The sequence below is a fragment of the Rana temporaria genome, chromosome 4, assembly GCF_905171775.1.
Source record: "Rana temporaria chromosome 4, aRanTem1.1, whole genome shotgun sequence".
Lineage (NCBI taxonomy): Eukaryota > Metazoa > Chordata > Amphibia > Anura > Ranidae > Rana > Rana temporaria.
The window spans coordinates 200,030,497-200,054,042 of record NC_053492.1 but is presented as its reverse complement, the minus strand read 5'-3'; the positions used below and the strand labels follow the sequence as shown (position 1 = coordinate 200,054,042).

General features: G+C 42.6%; 1 protein-coding gene across 1 annotated transcript in view; it reads right to left on the bottom strand.

Moving 5' to 3' along the window:
* LOC120935687 (solute carrier family 12 member 9-like) overlaps window positions 1-23,546 on the bottom strand; it is a 360,381-nt gene that overhangs the window by 123,289 nt on the left and 213,546 nt on the right. Inside the window, exon 7 of the mRNA XM_040347741.1 lies at window positions 12,544-12,626. Coding sequence (XP_040203675.1) covers window positions 12,544-12,626 — 83 coding nt within the window. The remainder of the gene's footprint in view (window positions 1-12,543; window positions 12,627-23,546) is intronic.

The window sequence follows — 23,546 nt, the reverse complement described above, 5'->3', positions numbered from 1 at the left end:
GTATTATTATTTTTATTAACTTTTAACCCTTTTGTTGATTGCTTTGTGCAAACACCCTGAGCGCTGTACTCCATCCATTTTTTATGTTTCACGGTGGGGATGGTATGTTCAGGGTAATGTGCTGTGTTAGTTTTCTGTTACACATAGCGTTTTGCTTGTAAGCAAAAAATATTAATTTTAGCTGATCAGAGCACCTTCTTCCACATGTTTGCTATGTCCCTCACATGGCTTCTCAGCAACTGCAAACCGGACTTATGAATTTGTTTTAACAATGGCTTTCTTCTTGCCACTCTAACCTAATGGCCAGATTTGTGGAGCACATGACCAATAGTTGTCATGTAGACAGATTTTCCCATCTGAGCTGTGGATCTCTGCAGCTCCTCCAGAGTTACCATGGTCCTCTTGGCTGCTTCTCTGATTAATGCTCTTTGCCCAGCCTGTCAGTTTAGGTGGACAGCCATATTCTTGGTAGGTTTGCAGTTGTGCCATACTCTTTGTTTTCGGATGATAGATTGAACAGTGCTTTATGAGATGTTCAAAGCTTTTTTTTATAAACTAACCCTGCTTTAAACTTCTCCCCAACTTTATCCCTGACCTGTTCGGTGTTCCTTGGCCTTCATGATGCGGTTTATTCACTAAGGCTCTCTAACAAACCTCTGAGGGCTTCACAGAACAGCTGTATTTTTTATGTACGGAACATACCTGGTAGTCACAGCCTAATCTGCAGGAGGAGGCCTCTCTTACAGGCCTGGCTCAGGAGCCGCTGGAGTGGGGACAGCGAGCTCGGGAGCACAGTGAGGTAGGAGTGCCTGGGTGATGGCAGCAGTCAGGCACAGGACGGTGATCCTTCAGGGATGGCTGGCACAGGAAACAGTTGTTGCAGAAGTGGCGGATCAGTGATTCTGGAGCTGGAAGGTACTGCAACAGCGGCAACGGGAGCTGGGTGAGGCAAGCCAGGTTAAAAACAGAGCAATCAGACAGTAGCGGGGTCAGACAGGCCGGGTCAAGCAGGTAATCGGGCAGAGGATATTGAAGGCTATAAGCGCGGTCAAAGTTCAGACAAGGGGTCTGGCAGCGGTTGGTTAGGCAGAAGAGCGCGGTCAGAACAAGCCAAGGGTCGGATTGGAGAGGTTTGGGCGGTCAGGCGGAGCCGGGTCGGTACTGGTAGCAGGTATAACAGGGGTACAGGATACTGGTACAACGCTGCAGATCAGACAGCAAAGTGCCACTGCAGCTGCTGACTTTTAAAGGCAAAATTGCGCCAATCTCTATTAGCGTGCGCGCTCCTGTCGTGTATGCGTGCATTCGGCACGCGCCAGTGCAAAGGCACAGATGGCTTCTGCTGTTCATCTTGCGCGGCAGTGTGCATGCGCACGCGCACACGTCGGGATCTATTAACAGGTCCCTGACAGAATTTATACTGAGACTAAATTACACAGGTGGATGCTATTTACTTATTAGGCGACTTCTGAGGGCAATTGGTTCCACTAGATTTTTGTTAGTTGTATAAGAGTAAAGGGGGCTGAATATAAATGCACGCCCCGCTTTACGTATATTTGTAATAAAAATTGAAAACCATTTATCATTTTCCTTCCACTTCACAATGATGCCACTTTGTGTTGGTATATCACATAAAATTACAATTAAAAACATTAACGTTTTTGGTTGCAACATGACAAAATGTGGAAAAATTCAAGGAGTATGAATACTGCACGTGATCCAGCCTGGCTATGCCGTCCAGCACAGTCAATGTCCTGTGGGCCGGCGGCAAGCAGTTAATATAACTGAACTATACACATGACTTAACCATCAGCAAATTCTCCATGTGTGAGGTGCCTATTCACCCTGGCAGTATGGCAAGTACTGCCAGTTTTAGGTGTGTGGTTTAGTTGATTGTTTGTAACAAGACTACTACAATCATATTACCAGTGAACTCACAAACTCTGCTGTCATCTTAAATCTGTATTCAGCTGATAAGGCATGACACTGAAAGACATCCTGATTGTTTATTTTTCAATTCCTTTTCGCTTTACTGTTCTTTTATGCCTTTTGTAAGGTGCATCTGTCATTTTTATGGCTGTACAAGCATTTTGGTAAATTGTGGACTTGTTGAGAAACAGGTGGGTAGACTCATAAATAGCCACTTCTACATGGAGAGAGGAAACTGATTAATCCATTTTTAGCTGTCAGATATTTCATATAATTGCTAGAGATGATTTGTAGACTATATACGAATGCCATCTTCCATTGTGATTGCAATACTGACAATTGGATAGTTCTGTCTCTAATAAGTCTACTAATTGTTGGTTCTATAGAGAAGAACAATTGGAGTAAGGAAATGCCAAGAGGCTACCTCATCACTGTAACACATTCATTCAATACGAGGCCCAGAGCTACAGCTCACAGTTACATGCTGTTGGTTTATTTTCCAATTGCTTTTTATTTTACTGTTCTTTTATTCTTCTTGTAAAGCACATCTGTCATTTTTATAGCTGTACAAACATTTTTCTGTAAACAGTTAAGTGAGTGAGAAACAGGTGCACAGCATAATACGTACTGAATCTATGCTTTGGGGTCTATGCATTAACACAAACACTGGTTTTCAGCTGGACATTTTCAGAGAAAATTGTGGTATTTGATTGGGAGGATAATAGGAAGGAAAAATAGACCTGACCATTGTAGACTATTTACTGTGCAGTCTGTACCACTTGTACTTGCCTCATACTAAAGTGGGCTTCTGAATACTGCGATTTATAACATACTGTAGAAGGAGCCAGGTATCAGAAAGATATATATCTATCTATATCTATATGAGATATATATAGGCTGTTACTGATTAAAATGTTGTGTTCAATTAATCGACTAATTTCGATTATAACGCGCATACAGAGCCAACTACTTTTAGCTGATCTCCTTGCAGGCTGATTCCCAGTGCAGCTACCAACCACTGGAAAGATGGATAGCAGGATACAAAAAACCCACAAAGGCAGCACTCGATGGGAATAGCATTAAAAATGTTATAGTCTTCAAGTAGGTAACAAAATATTGCACTGGAGATAAAATCGATGTAGCTACATAAACTGTAAAAATGGTGCGAGTAATACCAAACAGTAGCAAAAGCAGTCATAAAAACATGTAGCCAAGTATAATACTGGTATAAAAATGTGTACAACGAGACCACTGCTGAATCCAGATGAGGAGAGGTTAACATCAGTCCATCGGCATGTAGATGTCCCGTGAAGGGAACTATCAACTCCCAGTGGATGGCTGTAGAATCCCAGGTTGATAGAGGGAAGTAATAGAGGGAAGTGCAACAGCCCTTGCGTGTGGCAGATAGTAAGGGCATGCAGATATGAAGGCACAGCAAAGGAGCCCTTCAGATGGACACGACAAGCCCCGCCGGTGTCCGTGACGTCACCGGATCTCCGACAAAACTCCCTGAAGACCGGGAAGCCGGCGGAGAGGTGAGTACCGATCTAAAGAATTTTGAGGGATCAAAAAAAATTAACGATTAATCAAGGAATTAATCGTTAATTTACGCAGCCCTAATGCCTCTTGCTGTCAAAGCCCACCTCTCCTCCTTTAAATGACAGTCCCCCCAGGGAGCTGCGGTGGCTCAACGCGATTGGCACTGCGCTGACAAGCCATTCACCTCTGCAGCTAGGGGTTCGGATCCCGGTCTCGGCTACATGTGAATTGAGTTTGGTGGTCTCAGACCGGCTCCCGGTGGGTGTGCTATGCGAGGTAAGCCTGCGCTTAGTACGCCCACCCCCCTCCCACAAAAACCACCACACCTACACATGCACTCGAAATTGGGTTAACACACATGCACTTTGACCATGCGGTCTCTAAAAGAGAGGCGAAGGACTAACGGGGCTGGTTGAGCGGGCTAATCCTCTCACTCCCTTATAGGGAGTCCCTCTGCCCCGTTGGGCTTCAAAGCGGAGCAGGTAGGGCGGGCTGTGTGGGAGGACCCCCTCACACACCCGCCATTGCCACCCGGAGCATGGAGAAAGGTGGCAGATTGCCTCTGGGGGAGGCCTGCCTACTCCCAACTCCTGCAGTCCGGCTCCTCTCTCGAGTACACGCACAAAATACACTTAAAAAAAAAAAAAAAAAATGACAGTCCCCTTTCATCATGCAGCCTCCCCTGCACAGTTACCAAGGCAGAGGCACGTAGCAGCTAGCTATTCTCTCTGGTCTCCCAGAGGGTGGGAGCTGCCCAACTTATTACTTTAACAAGCAGGTGAGTACCGAATCCCACCCTCCCCTAGACCAAACGAGCAGGAATCTAAGGGGAAAAGGGCAAAAATTAAATAAATGGGTGAACTCCCGCTTTAAGGTACAAAAATATTAACAACTTTAACAATATTAACATAAACCACATTTCATTGAACTGACTGCGGTAAATAAAATTAGGATAACATATGATTGGCTTGGAAAAGGGAGTAGCCGCTCCAGGTGGGAACCCAGATGAATATCCTCGTTGCAGACAACTCAGGTGCAGGAAATGGACTTGGCAAAGCAGGCAATGCACTTAGCTATGACTAAGCACTAGTTTCAGTGCGAAACGTGTCAGCAGTCGGGTTTTATTTTATTTTGTTGTGACTTGTAGTGCTGTCCTTTTAATAAAGGCTACAATTTGTTCAGAGTGCGGCTGTCCAGAGACATTTTTGTTCCTGCTTCACTACATGGAAATAAAGGAGGGCACAAATGCCTAGTGCATTACTTGCAACACAATACAATTTATTAAAAAGCCAAAACCATACTCACAAGCATGAGGAAATCACAAGCAAATATGATCACAATTCCAACATGACGGATACCAGATCACTATAGTTGAAAAGCTGACATGTTCAGGAGACAATCCCCCTTCCTCAGAGCTGACCCAACTAGTTACAAAGCATTATTTATATGGGGACCCGTCAAATTCCACCCCACCGCTAGTTTCACCAGGTGGAGCTAAAAACACCTACATACTTCCCATTATTATCTTCCTCCTCACCACATATGCAGAGAGTCATAGAGCAGAGGATGTATGTTGCATTGAGAACATTATACAATTTAGAGTACAACAAATGACTCATCTATATGGCTATACTTCTTCACAAGCTTACTTTGTAGGAGGAAAACTTTATTTCCAGTCTCCACTCGGCTTGTGCAAGCAGCCCATGGAAAGCACACTGTGTCCTGGAGCGCATGTGCTTCTAGAGCTGAATGCCGAAAGAACGTCAAACCAGACAGCACATAATCAGGGGATGGGGTCTTTCAGCCGAGCCTCCCGGTTGTTTCTAGGGACGCCTCTCGCATTCCTACCCCATGCCACATCACAGGAAGGTAGGGCCAATCACAGGAGCAGACCGGAGTCTCAATAATTACACCAGACTCCCGGGACCGACTCAAACAGATCTGGCCATTACGAGAACTGTCAACAGTATCTCGGCATCGGGACAGTGACATAGGCATGTGCCAGTAGTGGGAAAGTGATCCATGTGTCAGGTGTTAAACCCATTAGCAAAGGAAGGGGACGGAAGCTGGGAGGAGAATAGACTCCTGTTCAACCCTGCCTGCTGGCGGCTTAACACTTGCCCTCAGATTATTTCCACTCGCCAAATGCATGCGAGTGCAAATTTTGAGAGTGCTCCGACTTTAAAAAGGTTGCTCTAGATGAACCATTTATTCTATGTTCTCGTATGAATGCAAGGTTTTTCCCTGTCATCTTCTATATGTATAGGACACTATGTAAAAAACAGGTTCCTTTAATCACATTTTCTCTAGAGCACATTACGGCTTCTGGTTCAATAGTTGCAGAGCTAAAGAATTATGGTATAATGACTAATCAATGAAGAGAAGGTGTAACATTATCACTGTACTGGTTGCCAATGAAGGCATAGCAAGCTTTTTTTTTTCTCCAACATTCCAAAAGATAAAGACTATATTTGTTATGCCGCGTACACGGTCGTAATTTCTAAAGGAAAAAGTCAGATAGGGGCTTTCCATCTGATATTCCGACCATGTTTATGCCCCATATTACTTTTTCAATCGGATTTTAGATAGAGAGCAGGTTCTATATTTTTCTGTCGGAAATTCCGACTGAGTTTTGCACGGTCAAATGTCCGACCGTGTGTATGCGGCATTAGTCTTGTCCACAGAGATGCACATTCATGAAAGCCTCAGAGTAACTACTAATTCAAACAAAAAAAAATCCAGAAATTTGCAAACTTTATAAAAGTTACAGTGCCATATAGACTGATTTTAGGAAAACATAAGTTATATGGTTTTAAATATTTGTGTGTAAGATCCCATTCTTGAACAGTAGCACACATCCATGTTATAGTGGTTATAAACCTCAGACATGAAATATGAACAAAGCATATCTCTTTATAATGTGTGCTGGTCTTAGTCCAGAGCACCAAGTATCATTTCTCTCTGCTGCAGTGTTCATCTTCTATCAGCACGAGTCACTTCTGACAAGTCTTTCTGATACCAAGAGAAAAAAGTGTAAGGGTTAGGCGCTTAAGCACACATCCTGTGATTGACAGCTTCAGCTATGTTCCTGTGTGCTCTGTGAAGGGGCGTATGTCCCTTCTCTCTAACCAGCTCTTCTCACTGAGCTCTGCAGAGTGCAACTTCAGCTCCCTGCCCCCTGCTTTTCAGAGCCAAGAAGTCCTGTGTAAATTCTGGACTTATAACTGATGTAGAGAGATGAATATCGCGGCAGATAAACAGGTACAACTTGTGCAGGGTCTACAACCACTTTAAGCCCAGAGGTCCATACATAACATAAAAGAAAGTAACTTTACACAGTGTACTTGCTTTACTTCCTACAGTAGAAATTCCTTGTTAACACCATTCTGTTGCTATACTACTGTGGGAAGAACATCCCAACTCTACAAGCACCCATTACTTTTGTTTTGATATTTAGTATGTATTTATACAGAATTGAATACATATCAGAATTAATGCTTAAGTGTTCGCTCAGCTTTACAGAAAATTTTTTAAAAAGGTGGACACCCCCCCCCCCACCTTACCTAAGCTGTCAGGGGTCCAACAGCTTCACCAGCTGAAATCCCCATTGTTCTCCCTCTTCTCCAACAGTGCAGCTCTGCACGGTAGCCAATTAGCTTCCACTTCTGCTTGTTCAACTAAGCTTTGACAAAAAAAAAAAAAAAAACAACAACCTTGAAGCGGATTGGTTTCCATGCAGAGCTGCACCAGATTTTGCACTCTCCAGTGTTTGTAAATCAACTCCACAATGTCCCAGCGGGGGAAGATCCTCCATCCACCTTTGCATGGATCGAGGAATCAGTTATTTGTTTTCCTTTGGCCCTATGACTGAACGAAGAAAAAAAAAAAAACTAACTGTCCTTGGCCAGCCTTCATTCATTTTATTACAATGTGTCTCCAGCCTCTAAATCCCATTTACAGTGCTAACTGATGAGATGATGAGATCATGATAAAACGGCCAAACATTTTCCAGCAGAAAACTGCAGCTAGCGGATTTATATGCTGCTTCAATTCACATCCAAATCTTCTGTTTCAATGTATAACATATGTTCACAGGCATATTAATATTAACGTATTCAGCAACAGTAGGTACATGGGCACTTATTTGTTTATTGATATTACAGATATTACAATAAAAAGACAATCAATGGAATAAATATCCCAAATGGAATAAATGCACCAAGCCAGTAATATAACACTTTTACACATTAGCATTTTTTTCCAATAAAGCTTCTCACTCTGTAGCTGATTTCAGATCAAGTTTCATTTTGCTTTTCACTTCAATTTCAGCTTTTTTTTTTTGCATTTTTATAACTTCAAATGTACCCTCCTTTATCAATTTTCTCCAGAGCAGGCAGTGTGACCACCAGTTTGTCAGGACACTCTGCCTGAACATAACGGATCTCTGAGTAATCAATGCCAGGCTGTGATGAGCACAATGTTAGACAGAGTTGTACTTGGCACATACTGACCATAGTTAGGAGAGAGCTCAGAGGGAGTGTTAAGCTTTAATCATGTGTAATTACGCCTCAACTGATAAATTAATCAATCTTGTTTAATACAATCAATGTAAACTGATTTCATGTACTAAACAAGTGAAATATTGGATAACGAAAAAGAGTCTAACTGAAACAACATTGTGACAAAAAGAATGGGAGTTCACAAATGGTCAGATATGGCATTATTGCTGGAAAGCATTGAGGTCAAAAGCAAGGTGTGCCAATTTCTCTGGCCATTGAAAACTATGGCTACCAGGTATTTTCTCTGATAGTTATTAATGACCCATTAAGATGATACCACAGATTTCATAAAACAGTTACATTACACTTGCAACAGACTTGGTGAAAAAAGTGTAGGACATCATCAATGCTGATCAGAATATTGAGATATTGAGTTAATTAAAAAAATTAACTGGTAAAAAAATCAGATGGGTGATTATTGGATAGGTATGTAAAAGGAGGATAAAAAGAGATGACCACTTTAGACCCAAGTGTGTGGCTCTCTTCTTAACATGGCCCTACTAGGTTTGTCACCTCAGCGCTTTAAAACCAACCATACATGTAATTATAAAGGCTCTGTGGTCGATGGGGTGGGAATTAAACTCACTTAGCGCCTTAACTGCATTAAATTTGCCTCAGAACCTGTGTAACTAATATGTGTTCGGTTTTAAAGGGATGAGATGTCAACCCTAGGCCCAGAAATATAAACATGCAGCGACAGGGGTTGTCCCAGATAGCAAGCACTTGAGCTGCAAGTTTGAAAATGACTTGCTAAGCTATTGCTACACTTGCCAGGCTTGACAAGTTTGTAGCCTGTCTGCATGGCATGACTCCAGATCAACTTTCTTTGCAAACATTCCGCAATTCTTCTGCAAGTTCTGGTTCAGTTATATTGTGCAATAGTCATCCCACCACAGGGGTCACTGTAGTTGAATTTGGAAAAGTTTCAACAAGAACCTCAAGTGCTCTGCAAGTGTACAACTAGCCAGTGACAATGTGCAGCAAGTTAACAGACTACAATACTGTCACAAATGTGTAGCAAGTAATCCTTGCTATCTGATGCATAGCCAGGAATGGCTTAGTTTACAACAGTATCAGTGTTAAAAACTTGCTGATTGCAGTGTCTTAAGCCTAGTACACACAGGCCAAATATCGGCCAGTTCAATAGAAACCAGCTAACATGAGTACAGCATCCCACGCAATTGTCATTCAAAGTGTGAAGGCGCTGAAAGCTAAAAAATGGTCTGGGCAGGAGGAGGGTGAAAGTGCCCTATATTGAGGTGGTTAAATTGCCCTGTTGGAGGCCTTTGGTGAAAAATCCAGGGTCTAAAAAGACCCCTGAAGTCTCCCGTTTAAGACAGAGAAGGGGACTGAGGGCATAGATTCATCAGTCCCTTTCTATGCAGCCTCATCTGAATGAATAATGAATAGGAAGTGCTCTGATGCTTCTTGTTCATTCACAAATTGAAACACAAGAGCTCTCCATGTGCCTGCAGAAGCTGGCAGGAGAGGAGAGAAGCCGTCAGTGCTACAATTGCATTTTGACAGATGCTTTTGCTATATCATACATAGCAATCCTGGCTGTGATTTTGACAGTCAGTACTTGCCAATAAGAGTAGTAGTGGGAGTGACAGCGTGGGAGAGGATCTGAACATAGGAGGTATACCTTAAAGTGTAAGCCCACCCTAACACTAAAATCCCTGCACCTACAGACATCCACAATCTAACACTAACCTATCTAACCCTGTAAAGAAGAAATCAGTGTACAAACTTTGTACAAACTTTTTTTGAAGCCGGTCTGGTCTCCAGCGGTGGAAGCTCTGCAGATGACACAGACGACAATGGCTGTGGAATGAATGGGAAGTGACGTCACCCATAGACTTACTATGGGGCTTCCAATGTCAGCTGTGTCCTCTGCATCCACCTCCACAGCGAAGCCGCAGCTGACAGCACAGCGTGGGATCGGGTCGGTCCAACTTCAAAAAAGGCATGTATACAGTTTTCTTCTTTACAGGGCTAAATAGGCAAGTGTTAGACCGTGGATGTCTGTAGATGCAAGGATTTTAGTATTAGGATGGACTTCTACTTTAAAAACGTCAGCAAAGTTTCAAGGGCATATCTCCTATGCTTCATTGCTTACAGCTCTCAAGTGGTTAATTGTTTTCATTGGTATTACAGGAGAAAATTTGTTTTGTTAGTATACATATCATGTGTATACTGTACATAAATATGGGTCTGTTTGCTTTGTCTGTTTATATGGAACGATATCACTATAATTGTAATAGGCACTATTAATATGCTGCAATTATCAACGTAGGTTGGTAGAAACTGTCCTGTATATTGATCAATGGCTAGTGCAGCATACATTATGAACTTCTTTTGGCACAGTCAGTATAGACAGTTCTCAGTTCTGACTTCCTGATAGATGAGGTTCTCTGTCTTTAGAACAGATCAGTGTTGTGCTGGATGAAAGTTGGATCAGATCATAAACTTACGTGAATGGATTTAATGTACTCAGCACTGTATACAGTAATACATTGGAACCACACATACAATAACCAAAATCTATTTATATGCATAAAGTCTGTATATAAGCATTATCCATGCTGGAGAAAGCTACACTTTTTCCATTTTGCCCAGCAATGCTATTTTTTATGTAACTGTCCAAATTAGAATGCTACGAAAAGATACAAAAAATACCAAAGCACTGTAACTAGCAAGAGCCTAGTCGCCACCCCCCCCCCCCCCCAAGTATAAGGATTGACACATATGGACTTAAATCTACCACATGGGAGTAAATTCTATAGCACAGCCCCTCACTCCTTGCACATGATAGCCTACTCCTCTTCTACAAGTGTCTAATTTCTGACTGTGCGGACCCAACTCCCCTGACCCTCCCCTTACTTTTATGTAGATGCCTGGGGAGGGAGCAAAGGGGAATGATATAGACCAGAGATCTCCAAACTTTCTAAACAAAAGGACCAGCTTATGCCGCATACACACCATCACTTTACGTCATGAAAAAAAACAAAATTTTCTGTGAAGTAAAAAACAACGTTTTTGAAACTTCAATTTTCAAAGACTTAGTTGCCTACACACACAGTCATTTAAAGTGACGTTTTTAAAAACGCAGTTTTTTTTCATCACATAAAGTGATGGTGTGTACGCGGCATTACTGTCCTTCAGACATTTGGGGGGCCAGACTGTGGCCCTTGAGAGTACACATGGTCTCAACATAAGTGGGGAAAAAACAATGCCCTATCGAGGCAACTAACTTGGTGTCATTAGGAGGAATTGTGCTCCTTCATTGGGGGTCAATGTGTGTGTGTGTGTGTGTGTGTGTGTGTGTGTGTGTGTGTGTGTGTGTGTGTGTGTGTGTGTGTGTGTGTGTGTGTGTGTGTGGCGGGATGGAAGTGAAGTTATGCCTCATTATTGGTATCGGTGGAAATGAAATGGTGCCCCAAGGGCAAGATAAAAGTAAACAAAGGGCCACAGTTTGGAGACCACTGCTATAGACAACCATCTGAGTGACAGCTGACATTGCATACAAGATGGTGGCACCATGCAGCAGTCTAGAGGCTTTTGAATATCTACACAAGGGAGGATTTTACAGACAAGAACATGCATTACTATTGTCTGGCAACTGTAATACATAGTAAGTCACATAATCAAGCAGCCTATCACAGTGATAACATGATCAGAAGCTGTTATCAGGCTACTGATCATTACCAGCGGATGGCAATTGTATGACAGCCTGATCATGTGACCGCTGTGGTTGACCATCAGTGATCACATGATCGGGAGCTGTTCCCGCTAGGCTCCAGATCACTACTGTCGGCTGGCAACTGTCTATGGCATAAGCTGCCTGATCATGTGATCGATGTGGCTGACTATCATGTGATAACATGATCAGGAGCTGTTCCAGTCAGGCTCCTGATCATTACTAGCGGCTGGCAGCTCTAACAGTTCAGTCACTATGCTAGGAGTGTGCAATGAGCATGTTCTCAGCACAGAGACCTTGGCCCCCCCATAAATGTTTATGTGCTGTGTGTGGCCATTACAGCATAAACCAGGAGTACCACTCTGTGCTACTACACAAAGCAGTTTGTTCACTTGCACCATCACAATCCCAAAACTATGTGAAACTAAAGTCTCACGAAAAGTCTTTTTTTTCCTATGTACACTGCACATGCATGGTGCAGTGTACATTGCAATAAGATGCTGAGAATGCAGCCTGGTGTTTGGGATGATGTAAACTCCTATGTGCATGTGCAGTATTTACAACACAAGTGGCTACCCATTGGCCGAAGAGGAGCGAGCTGGAATCTAACATAAGACGCAATGACAGTCATGGTAGAATGGCATAGTACCATAATGTGCAAGTATGCTGTGAGCTCATCCCCATCCAGTGGATTTTAGTTCCTCTTACTGAAAGGTACAAAGCAACTGTTATGACAGATGAGGTGTATTAGACAACTACATGCAGATTTTAACATAGTTAATGAACTGTCATACAATGAAAAGTGTAAACTATTACCTGAACCAAGAACCAGGACATGAGAACAGATACCCATGGGTTTCCTCCCCGGGATGTCATTTTTGCTGGCATTAGGAGCTTCCCTGTCAGAAAAAAAAACCAGTAATCTTATTAGAAAGTTTTAATCATAATTAATGTTAACATTTAGGTAATAACACCAGTGTTAGTTGATCTAGGGCAGTGTTTCTCAACTTCAGTCCTCAAGGTGCCCCAACAGGTCATGTTTTTAGGATTTCCCTCAGGTGGAACAGCTGTGGTAATTATTAAGGCAGTGAAACTGATCAAATCACATGTGCAAAATAATGGAAAGCCTGAAAACATGACAAGTTGGGGCGCCTTGAGGACTGGTGTTGAGAAACACTGATCTAGGGAATATACCACTGCCTTCTGGGGGATCATGAAGGATTTGTTTTCCCCCACTGAAGCGAATTGGATCATGATTTTTTTTTTTTCCCTTCACCTGGATGCACTGTGCGTGTGGGATTGTGTACATGTAGGATTTTTATTCGTTTTTTATTATTATTATTGGTTAACCACTTGCCGCCCGCATGTCCAATCACGGCTGATCACGATGTAAAACAGTAAAAGCCGGTATTGGAGGAGCTCTTCTCCCAACACAGTGAGTCACCAGCCTGTATGGGTGACATGGGGAGCACGGCTTGGGTTCACTAAGGTCGACCATCTACTTGCCATTGTGTATAGCCAGCCCTGATAAGGTACTGTTTTTTTTTTCTCTTCCATCTGAGGAACTGCGCTTTGAGCTCTAGAGACCTTAACCCTTGGTGTTCCTTTGCAGTGGTTTGCTGAGTGTACTATTTACACTGTGTTCATCCCCTACGTGCTCTATGACCATACATGGACCATTTACATTATTTTGTTGTCAGGACTGTTTTTTACAAATAAATGGACTTTAACTAATTTTTGAGAACTATAATTATTTTTGGAGAACTATGATCGCTGATTTTTAGTGTATTATCTATCGAACCGCCATGCTGGAAAACCAGCATCTGATCAGCTCTCGCAGCCATTGGATCAGGGTGCTCTGAGCTGGGCTATTGTGATCTGAGCGGGGAGACTTCCCTTCCAGTTGTCACTCCCTGCTGAGCTGACAGAATTCTGATCCATATATGGCCAGCTTAAAGTGATACTAAAGTCTTGTAATTAAAAAATAAATAAAAACAACAAACATGTTACACAAACCTGTTCTGTGCAGAGATTTTGCACAGAGCAGCCCAGATCCTGCTCGGGGTCCCTATTTGGCACTCCTGGTCCCTCCCTCCTGCCTAGTAGTCCCACAGTTTGCTACAGGGGCACCTGAGCTGAGCTGCTGCGTCTCCATTCAGACAAGGAGCCGGGTCTCGGCCCCACCCCCCTCCCTCTCCTCATTGGCTCATCAACTGACAGCAGTGGAAGCCAATGCCGCCGCTGTATGTCTCAAACAATCAGGAGGGAGAGCCTTGGACAGCCGAGTCTCTCATGCAACATCGCTGGATTAAGATGGGGTTCAGGTTCAAAATAAAAAAAAAAACTTCTGACTCTAGAACCACTTTAAGTATTAAAAAAACACCAATTACAACAGTACAAAAGTAAATAAGAAAACAAAAGGGTGTCAGGGAAGGCATGTCCATAGTGCAGATGGAGTTTCTCGGCGCATACATATGCACATATGTGCAGACCGCCAACCTTGCTGGGCAGATGTGCATAGTCGTGAGCCTAGACGGACTCAAGTGCGCGCCTGTCACTAAACTAATGCTGGCATTAAACAGGCTTCAGTATTGGATAAATGTTTGGTATGTAGCTTCTGTGTGTGTTCCTGCGTTTCATCTCTGATCCTGACCCGCGTTTGTCTGTTACCCGCCCCGCCCTTAGGCTCGTCTCTGGATTCTGCTTCCCATTTCTGCTTGATCTACCTTCCGTTGCTGACTTGGCTTGTGGTCCGACCACCCTGCTTTTTGTAGTCTATGCCTGATCTGCCTGACCGTCACCGACCCAGCTCGTCTGATTCTGCATCTTGCTCATCCAGCCTGCTACAGCTCTTCAGCCCAGCAAGCTCTCAGCTGACTACCACAGTCTGCTGCCAGCCAAGCTCCGTGCTAGCTCATCTGCCACCAGCCTGTTCTGCCACATCCTCCTGCCGACTGCTGCCACGCAGACTACTGGACTGATCACAGGCACTCAAACCTCACTGTGCTCCTCTGGCCGTTGACTTACTACCAGTGGCCCAGAGCTGGATCTGTACGAAAGGTCTTCCTCTGCACATTAGGCTCACTGACCAGGTACGTGACAGAGGGAATGGGAATGAACAGGTCTGGCTGAGGACTCGTCACTTATCAGATGACAATTAGAATCCTATCATAAGGCACAGTGATTCTGCCGAGCTGTGAACTGGGTGCTGACCAGCTAAATTATTTATGAGATAAACTATATGAACACTACATACAGGCATCAAAATGTTCCTTAAAAAAAAAAAAATGAATTTTACCTCACTTCATAAAAATGAGTGGGCTAATTCTAAGGCTAGTAGTAGTTCGTATACACACAGGCCATGTACTGTATAGGTATAGGGGGTCAGAACCGATCTCATCACGGATAATCTGTGGCTTTAAAATAATGGCCAATTGCCCAAAAACTGCAATAAAGGCAGCATGGCTTACAGCAAGCAGTGTATGTAGCATAATGCATTACAACGTCAGCTGCGATTAGAACGTACAAAGCTGTTAACGTCTAGGATGAGTAAGAGGAGCACCAGCATAATAGGACCATAGGACCATTATAAGCAGAAATTACTAGTTATAGCCAGCCATGGAATAGAGCAAAATAGCAATCTCACTAATTGTAATGATGCACAGTATTTTTGATGGGTAATTTACAAGGCTTTGTGGTGATAAATCTATGATTGGATAATGCATAGAAGAAAGCTTCCTGCGTTGCACTGTATTAATTTGCCGTCCCAGACGCTTTCTGTTAGAAGCAGCATACGCTGTTGTGTAAATGGTTAAATGGTTGAGAATGAGATGCTGTCGTGCATTAAGTGCATAAAGTGGCCAATATTTCATACACTGATACACCAGAGGGGACAGCAATGGGAGCTTTAAAAGCTTCTTTGTTTCCTTTTTTTGTAGTTGTCGTATTGATACAATAGTAGATGTTTTGGGTGTGCAGATAAAACGGCCACCTTATCAAATAAAAAAGTGCTGTATCCGAGCATTGGTCTGGAGGCTGTTAATGGAGAAAGTGTCCCGACAATCGTGCCGTTACCACTGATAGACACAAGGGGTTACATCCATAAATCTATAGATTCATCAGATGCCAGATTGGTGACAACTTATGTCTACATCTCTGCGTACCTGGATATATTTTGCCCAGTGTGGATTGCCTGTTTAAGTAACTATGGCAACATATTTTACAAAATTCTCTTTTATAATTGTGTGGATTCTACGAAAATACAATGTATTTTTTTTAGGTAATAACAGTTAAACGGCATACTAGATAACCTACAGTATACAGATGATGTAAATGTGAACAAAGGCAAAGTCACATTCATTAAAGTACCTCTATGGGTAAAATCTGCACATAATTGACTTTAAAACAGTGCAATGCTTTTCTCCTTAAGCTGTGTCCCAGCTGAGAAATTGGCACCTGTATTAATATGCAAATAGCAACTTGCCTGCAAATTATAGTGCTTTGAAAACGTATTTATACCCCTTGAAATTTTCCACATATTGTCATGTTACAACCAAAAAACGTTCATGTATTTTATTGGGATTTTATGTGACAGACCGACACAAAGTGGCACATTAATTGTGAAGTGAAAGGAAAATGATTAATGGTTTAGAAAAAAAATAATTCACAAATATGTAAAAAGTGTGGTGTACATTTGTATTCAGCTCCCCTTGGTCAATACTTTGTAGAACCACCTTTTGCTGAAATTACAGCCGCAAGTCTTTTTGGGGATGTCTCTACCAACTTTGCACATCTAGGAGACATTTTTGCCCATTCTTTGCAAAATAGCTCAAGATCTGTCAGATTGGATGGAGAGTGTCTGAACAACAATTTTCAAGACTTGCCACAGATTAAACTTAGGTCTGAACCTAACACATGAATATGCTTTGATCTAAACCATTCCATTGTAGCTCTGGCTGTATGTTTAGGGTCGTTGTCCTGCTGGAAGGTAAACCTCCACCCCAGTCACAAGTCATTTGCAGACTAACAAGTTTTATTCTAAGATTGCCCTGTATTTGTCTCCATCCATCTTCCCATCAACTGCGACTAGGGTTGCCACCTCATCCCTTTAAAAAGGAACACATCTGAATTACACAGGTTCTGTGGCTGATTAAGGTGGTAATTAAACTCACTTGGTGCCTTATCTGCATTAAATTAGCCTCAGAACCTGTGTAATTCAGATGTGTTCCTTTTTAAAGGGATGAGGTGGCAACCCTAACTGCAACCAGCTTCCCTGTCCCAGATGAAGAAAAGCATCTCCACAACATGATGCAACCACCATGTTTCACGTTGGGTATGGTGTGTTCAGGGTGATGTGCAGCAGTGTTGGTTTTCAGCCAAACAGTGTTTTGCTTTTAGGCCAAAAAGTTACATTTTGGTCTCATCTAACCATAGCACCTTCTTCGAACATGTTTGCCACATGGCTTCTTGTGAACTGCAAATGTGAATTCTTTTGGCCGTCAGTCAACAAAGGCTTTCTTCTTGCCACTCTTCCATAAAAAACAGATTTGTGGAGTGCACAATAGTTGTCCTGTGGACAGATTATCCTACCTGAGCTGTGGATCTCTGCAGCTCCTCCAGTTATCATGGGTCTCTTGGCTGCTTCTCTGATTAATGCTCTCCTTGACTGGCCTGTCAGTTTAGGTGGATGGCCATGACATGGTAGGTTTGCAGTTGTTCCATACTCTTAGGGGTATCAGAGTAAAGGGGGCTGAATACAAATACACGCCACACTTTTCAGACATTTAAAATATATATATATATATATATATATATATATATATATATATATATATATATAAATATATATATATATATATATATATATATATATATATATAAATATATATATATATATATATATATATATATATACACACACACACACACACACACTTACGTTTTTGCTTGCAACATGACAAAATGCGGAACATTTCATGGGATATGAATACTTTTTCAAGGCATTGTAGCTGAGCCTTCCTCATTTCATTCAAAGCTGGACTTTGTGATAAATATTAATTAACCACTTGCCTACTGGGCACTTAAACCCGCCTCCAGCCCAGACCAATTTTCAGCTTTCAGTGTTCACACTTTGAATGACAATTACTTAGTCATATAATACTGTACTCAAATGAATTTGTTGTCCTTTTTTCATACAAAGATTGCTTTTGGTGGTATTTCATCACCTCTGGGTTTTTTAATTTTTTGCGCTATAAATGAAAAAAGACAGAAAATTCTGAAAAAAAATATTCTTAGTTTGTGATAAAGTTTTGCAAATTATTAATTTTTTTCTAAATACATTTTGGCCACAATTTATACTGCTACATATCTTTGGTTAAAATAACCCAATTTAGTGGATATTAGTCTGTGTGAAGTTTAGAGAGTCTACAAGCTATGGTGCAAATCATAACAAATTGATCATATCTGATGTATTGGCGGCCTATCTCACAGATGGCACTAATACATGGCACTGATGACAGATGGCACATGACACTGACAGGTGGCACTGGGGACAGGTGGCACTGATAGGTACTATGTTTATGTAGCGTTTGTTCACTCACGCTGCAGCACAGGTCGCTCTCCCTCCTCACATGTGGTCCGTGTGTGAGGAGGGAGAGCCGGCAATGAGAGATCTCATGTTTACATTTGAGATCATCTCTCATTGAACACGCCAATCGATTGCTAAATGGCTGCTGTGATTGGCCATTTAGCAAATCTGTGATTGGCTGTGTCCAAGGGACACTGCCAACACAGATTTTTCCCGATGCACGCCCGCGTGGAACAAGTAAACAAGTAAACAGGACGACGTCCAGGGACGCCCTCCCGGCAATTTGCCTTTCCATATGGAGCTTCTTGTAATAAAGACTGGTCACTGCTGCTCTCGCCCCTTATGTCTTGACTCCACCCCCTCTGTCGTTTTTTGCTGACATTTCAGTGGGAGGAGCAGATGGGCCCCTCCCACAGCTCTGCTCTATGCACAGGGTATGATGTGCAGCACAGTGATGTCACTGCTACTTTTACAAAGTTATATTTGGGTTTGCAAAAGTATTTAGCACACACAAAAGGATACTTTTGTGGTGGTGAGTAAATTACTTATTTGTGCCTGGAGTTCAGATCTTCAGCTGCTTCCCGCCACTTACTGGGTGGTCCGGGTGGCACATTTCTAAAACTCATTCCACCCAGAGGATCCAGAATTGTCCCACTGACATCCTTTTGTATTCTGCTACCTCTTGTCCTGCGCTGCCATGTTGATTGTGACATTACTCTTTCTGGTTCAGTCGTCGCACTTTCTGAACATGCAGCCCTAGGCACGCCCCCCACCCTTCGCTTCTGAATGAAGTGCTATGCCTCCTGGGATATGCGACATCCATATCTCAAGAGGCAAAGAGAAAACTTTTTTTTTTAATAAAAGCAAACAAAAAAAAATGAAAAAAGAGAGTCATATTGTGGCAAAGGTGGGGGGAGAGATGGAGAGGAGGGAAGTCTTTACTGAGGATGAAGATTGGCTTTAACTGATCCCAGTTAAGCTGCTTTTACACTGATCAAAATTAAAGCCAAGATCCACCCAAAAATTGAACTTCCACTTTTCGGAACCCTCACCCCTCTTCGGTGACACATTTGGCACCTTTCAGGGGGGAGGGGGGTGCAGATACCTGTCTAAGACAGGTATTTGCACCCACTTCCGGGCATAGACTCCCCATGGGAGTCCACGCCACTCCCCCCGCCCCTGCTGTCTCCTGGGAAACACACTGTTCCCAGGAGAGAGCGGGGACCAGTGACGTTGCACCGCGCTACTCGCGCATGGGAAGTAGGGAACCGGGCAATGAAGCCGCAAGGCTTCACTGCCCGATTCCCTCACAGAGCATGTCGGCGGCAGCATCTGAGGACCGAGCAATTGCTCTGACATCGCTCTGGCGCGCTGGACAGGCAAGTGTCCATTTTTTAAAAGCCAGCAGCTGCAGTATTTGTAGCTGGCTTTGAAAAAAAAATTGGGTGGACCTCCTCTTTAAGCTGGTCTCTGCTGAGCTGGGTACATTTTGATCAATGTGTGGCTGTCTTTGCTTAACAGAAGTCAATTGCTTGATAAACTTTAGTAGAAGGGACATGTTGGAAAAAAAATTTTGGTCAGTGGCTGCAACCAATTAGCTGCAGATGGCTGTATTCTGACAGCTGCGAGTAGCACTTTAGGAACGTCCTGGCAGGGGGGATTCCTGCATCCACCTTGTGTGGCAGAACAAAATACACTAACAGTGTATGGCCAGCTTAATGCATTCTGCATCAGTTTACACAAGATCTTGAGGATAAGCTAGCTGTGATTGACAGCAACCCCGATCTCCAAACTGAAATCAGTATGTCAGCATCATCACTGCAATTTCTTATGATTATGGTAATCAGGAACTGATTGGCTCATGTTTTGGACAAGGTGGGATGTATGGTGGTTTTAAAATACAGTACATTTAAAAAAAATACCTCCCCTACCTAATAATTTGCACAAAACTAAAAAATGACCAATGTTCTTATAAAGACCCATTTTATGCATAGTTTCTTATAAAGTCCTGCAAAATTTAGGACATATGTGAACAATGGGCTTCCTAACTGTACCGAATACATATTTTTCCTTAGTCGATTTTCAAGCTCCTTTTTCTATACCAAACAGGAGCCGTCAGATGGCCACATGATTACCAGTGCTGGGAGAAAACTTTGAATCCTGAAATTTTTTCTTCAATACACATGCACAGTATCTCCCTTTGCAAGGACCCAGTTTGTTTAGCACTTGTACGGACACAAGGAAAGAGTCTTCTCATCCCTATCTGTAGCTGAGACTTAAAGGGGTTGTAAAAGAAAAAAAAATTCCCTAAATAGCTTCCTTTACCTTAGTGCAGTCCTCCTTCACTTACCTCATCCTTCGATTTTGCTTTTAAATGTCCTTATTTCTTCTGAGAAATGCTCACTTCCTGTTCTTCTGTCTGTAACTCACTACCGTAATGCACTCCTGCTCGCCCCCTTTAAGAGGCTTTCTGCACACCAAGAAGAAAGCCTTGCATTACGGTGGTGAGTTAGACAGAAGAACAGGAAGTTAGGATTTCTCAGAAGAAATAAGGACATTTAAAAGCAAAATCGAAGGATTAGGTAAGTGGAGAACTGCACTAAGGTAAAGGAAGCTATTTAGGAAAATATATTTTTCCTTTACAACCCCTTTAAGGGTTGATTTACTAAATGAAAATAGGATTATTCAGTTTCCAAAGGAAATTTTTCCAGAGCTTAATGTGGTGAAATTTCACGCTTAAAAACAAATACCCAATCATGTGCAAGGAAAAAAGCATTTTTTTGCTTGCACATGATTGGATGATGTTAGTCAGCAAAGCTCCCCACACATGCACCAAGTTCTGGGGAACGTTCCCTAGCAAAGTGCAACTTTGAACAGTAATTGACTTTGGTAAATCAACCCACCGCACTAGGTTGATTTACTCTCTCTCTGTCCAGGTGACCATAGTGATTGAGACAGAAATTTAGAAGAAATTCAGAATTTTAACAGCTGCCATCAGATCAGTCTAAGATCTTCTCCCATTTCCGGTATGTTTTCAGAAAAGGAAGTAATAGAAAATCTTCCTACGTTTCCAAGTGGGAGAAAGACCTCCGGCGCACCTGAGATGGAGCAGATTAGTTGCATATCTGGACCACAAAATAGCATCCTGCTTTATTAATATGAATACTATCGAGTCTGCGTTCAAAGCAGTTACCAGATGGTACCTGGCCCCATCACGCCTAGCCCATCTTCAGCCTTGCCAGGTCTACACTTTTGTGGCTGCCCAATGCTAGGTGATGTTTTACATACCTGGTGGACATGTCCTATGCTCACACGATTTTAGACCAAGGTCTTGAAGCTCATACATTCTTTGTTTGACCATCCTTTCCCCAGAGACCCTTAGTATGTATTTATTACACTTTAAAGCCCCCCGATTTTACTAAACACCAATTCAAAATGGGCAACCTGCATATTGTTAGCGGCAAAACAGACTAATCGGCAAACCCTGGAAGGAACAATTTGTTTCTTTTAGGGAAGTTCGACAGTGGGTCGACCGGGTTCTTTATCAGTGAAAAACTGACCAGCCTACTGCTGGACACACAAAATTCTCCCACATATGGACCCTGTGGATACAATATGCCCATCCGTCACTGTCCACGGAGAGCTATATCTCATAGCAATACAGCATTTGGGTGCTGGTTTTAAACAGTCTCAACGTTCACTTCCCTCCCCCTCGCTCCACCTCTCTTTCTCACCTTCCTAGTGGACATCCTTCCTTCCTCTTTTCTTATTTCTTTGTTGCAGCATGTTTATTCAGACTTAATGTTCGCATTTGGTTATTGTTTTTTGGCCTACTGCTAAATTACCTGGCTCATTAATACCTACTCTTACAGGCTACGGGGTAGGTTCATAAAGAAGTTACGCTGGCGTATCTATTGATACGCCGCGTAATTTCTAGGTTGCTCCGGCGTATCTTTTTTCTGTATTCAGAAAACAAGATACGCCGGAATTTGGCTAAGATCTGACTGGCGTAAGTCTTATGCCGTCGTATCTTAGTTGCATATTTACGCTGGCCGATAGGTGGCGCTTCCGTCGATTTACGCGAGGAATATGCAAATTAAATAGATACACCGATTCAGAAACGTACGTCCGCACGGCGCATTTTTTTACGTCGTTTACGTTAGGCTTTTTCCGGCGTAAAGTTACCCCTGCTATATGAGGTGTATCCTATGTTAGGTATGGACGTCGTTCCCGCATCGAATTTTTTAAATTTTACGTCGTTTGCGCAAGTCGTCCGTGAATGGGGCTGTGTGTAATTTACGTTCACGTCGAAAGCATTGGCTTTTTGCGGGTTAATTTGGAGCATGCGCACTGGGTTACTTTCACGGACGGCGCATGCGGTGTTAGTCAAAAACATCATTTACTTGGGGTCATGTTTTATTTGCATAAAACACGCCCACCTCTTCACAATTTGAATTAGGCACGCTTACGCCAGCAGATTTACGCTACGCCGCCGTAACTTAGGGCGCAGGTTCTTGGTGAATACAGAACCTGCCTCACTAAGTTACGGCGGCGTAGTGTATCCCGCACAAAGTTACGGCGGGCTATCTGAATCTAGCCCTGTAAGTTTTGTTTATTTACATGCTATTTATACTGGTGGATTTTTTTTATATTCTCGGCAGATACAGCTTACATCTTGAAAATGGAAGGTAGAGGGCGCTCAACCACACAATAGTGATTGTGAAATGTGGAATACCACACAACAACGTGCAACAATTAATAATAAAATAAGTTTCCAAAAGCATATGTGAACAGTGATTGCTGAAACAATATAAATCAATATACAGCAGAAATGTCCCACACAGATGTGCATGAATACGCAGATTCCTCTGCAGTGTAAGCAAAAAACACTGAAGTTCACTGTGTTAAACACCAAAAAAATAAAAAAATAGAGTCCCAATAGCATGCATAGAAAGCCAAACGAATCTTGACAATTACTGTGATCTTCCTAGTGGAGAAAAGTAGAAAATGCCACCACCATACTTTTCAAATTTCACTTGTTTCCACCCAAGGTGCTTTGTATATAAAGTGCTCTTACCAGAGCCTGTTGACCACTTTACTTAAAAAGATGGTCATACGGGCTAGTGCAGGATTGTGCCTACACACACATGGATATGGACTATTGAATCTCGTTTCCAGGCGTTCCAGATAAGGATGATATGCAAAAAAAGAGAACCGGTAGACGCCGATAGCG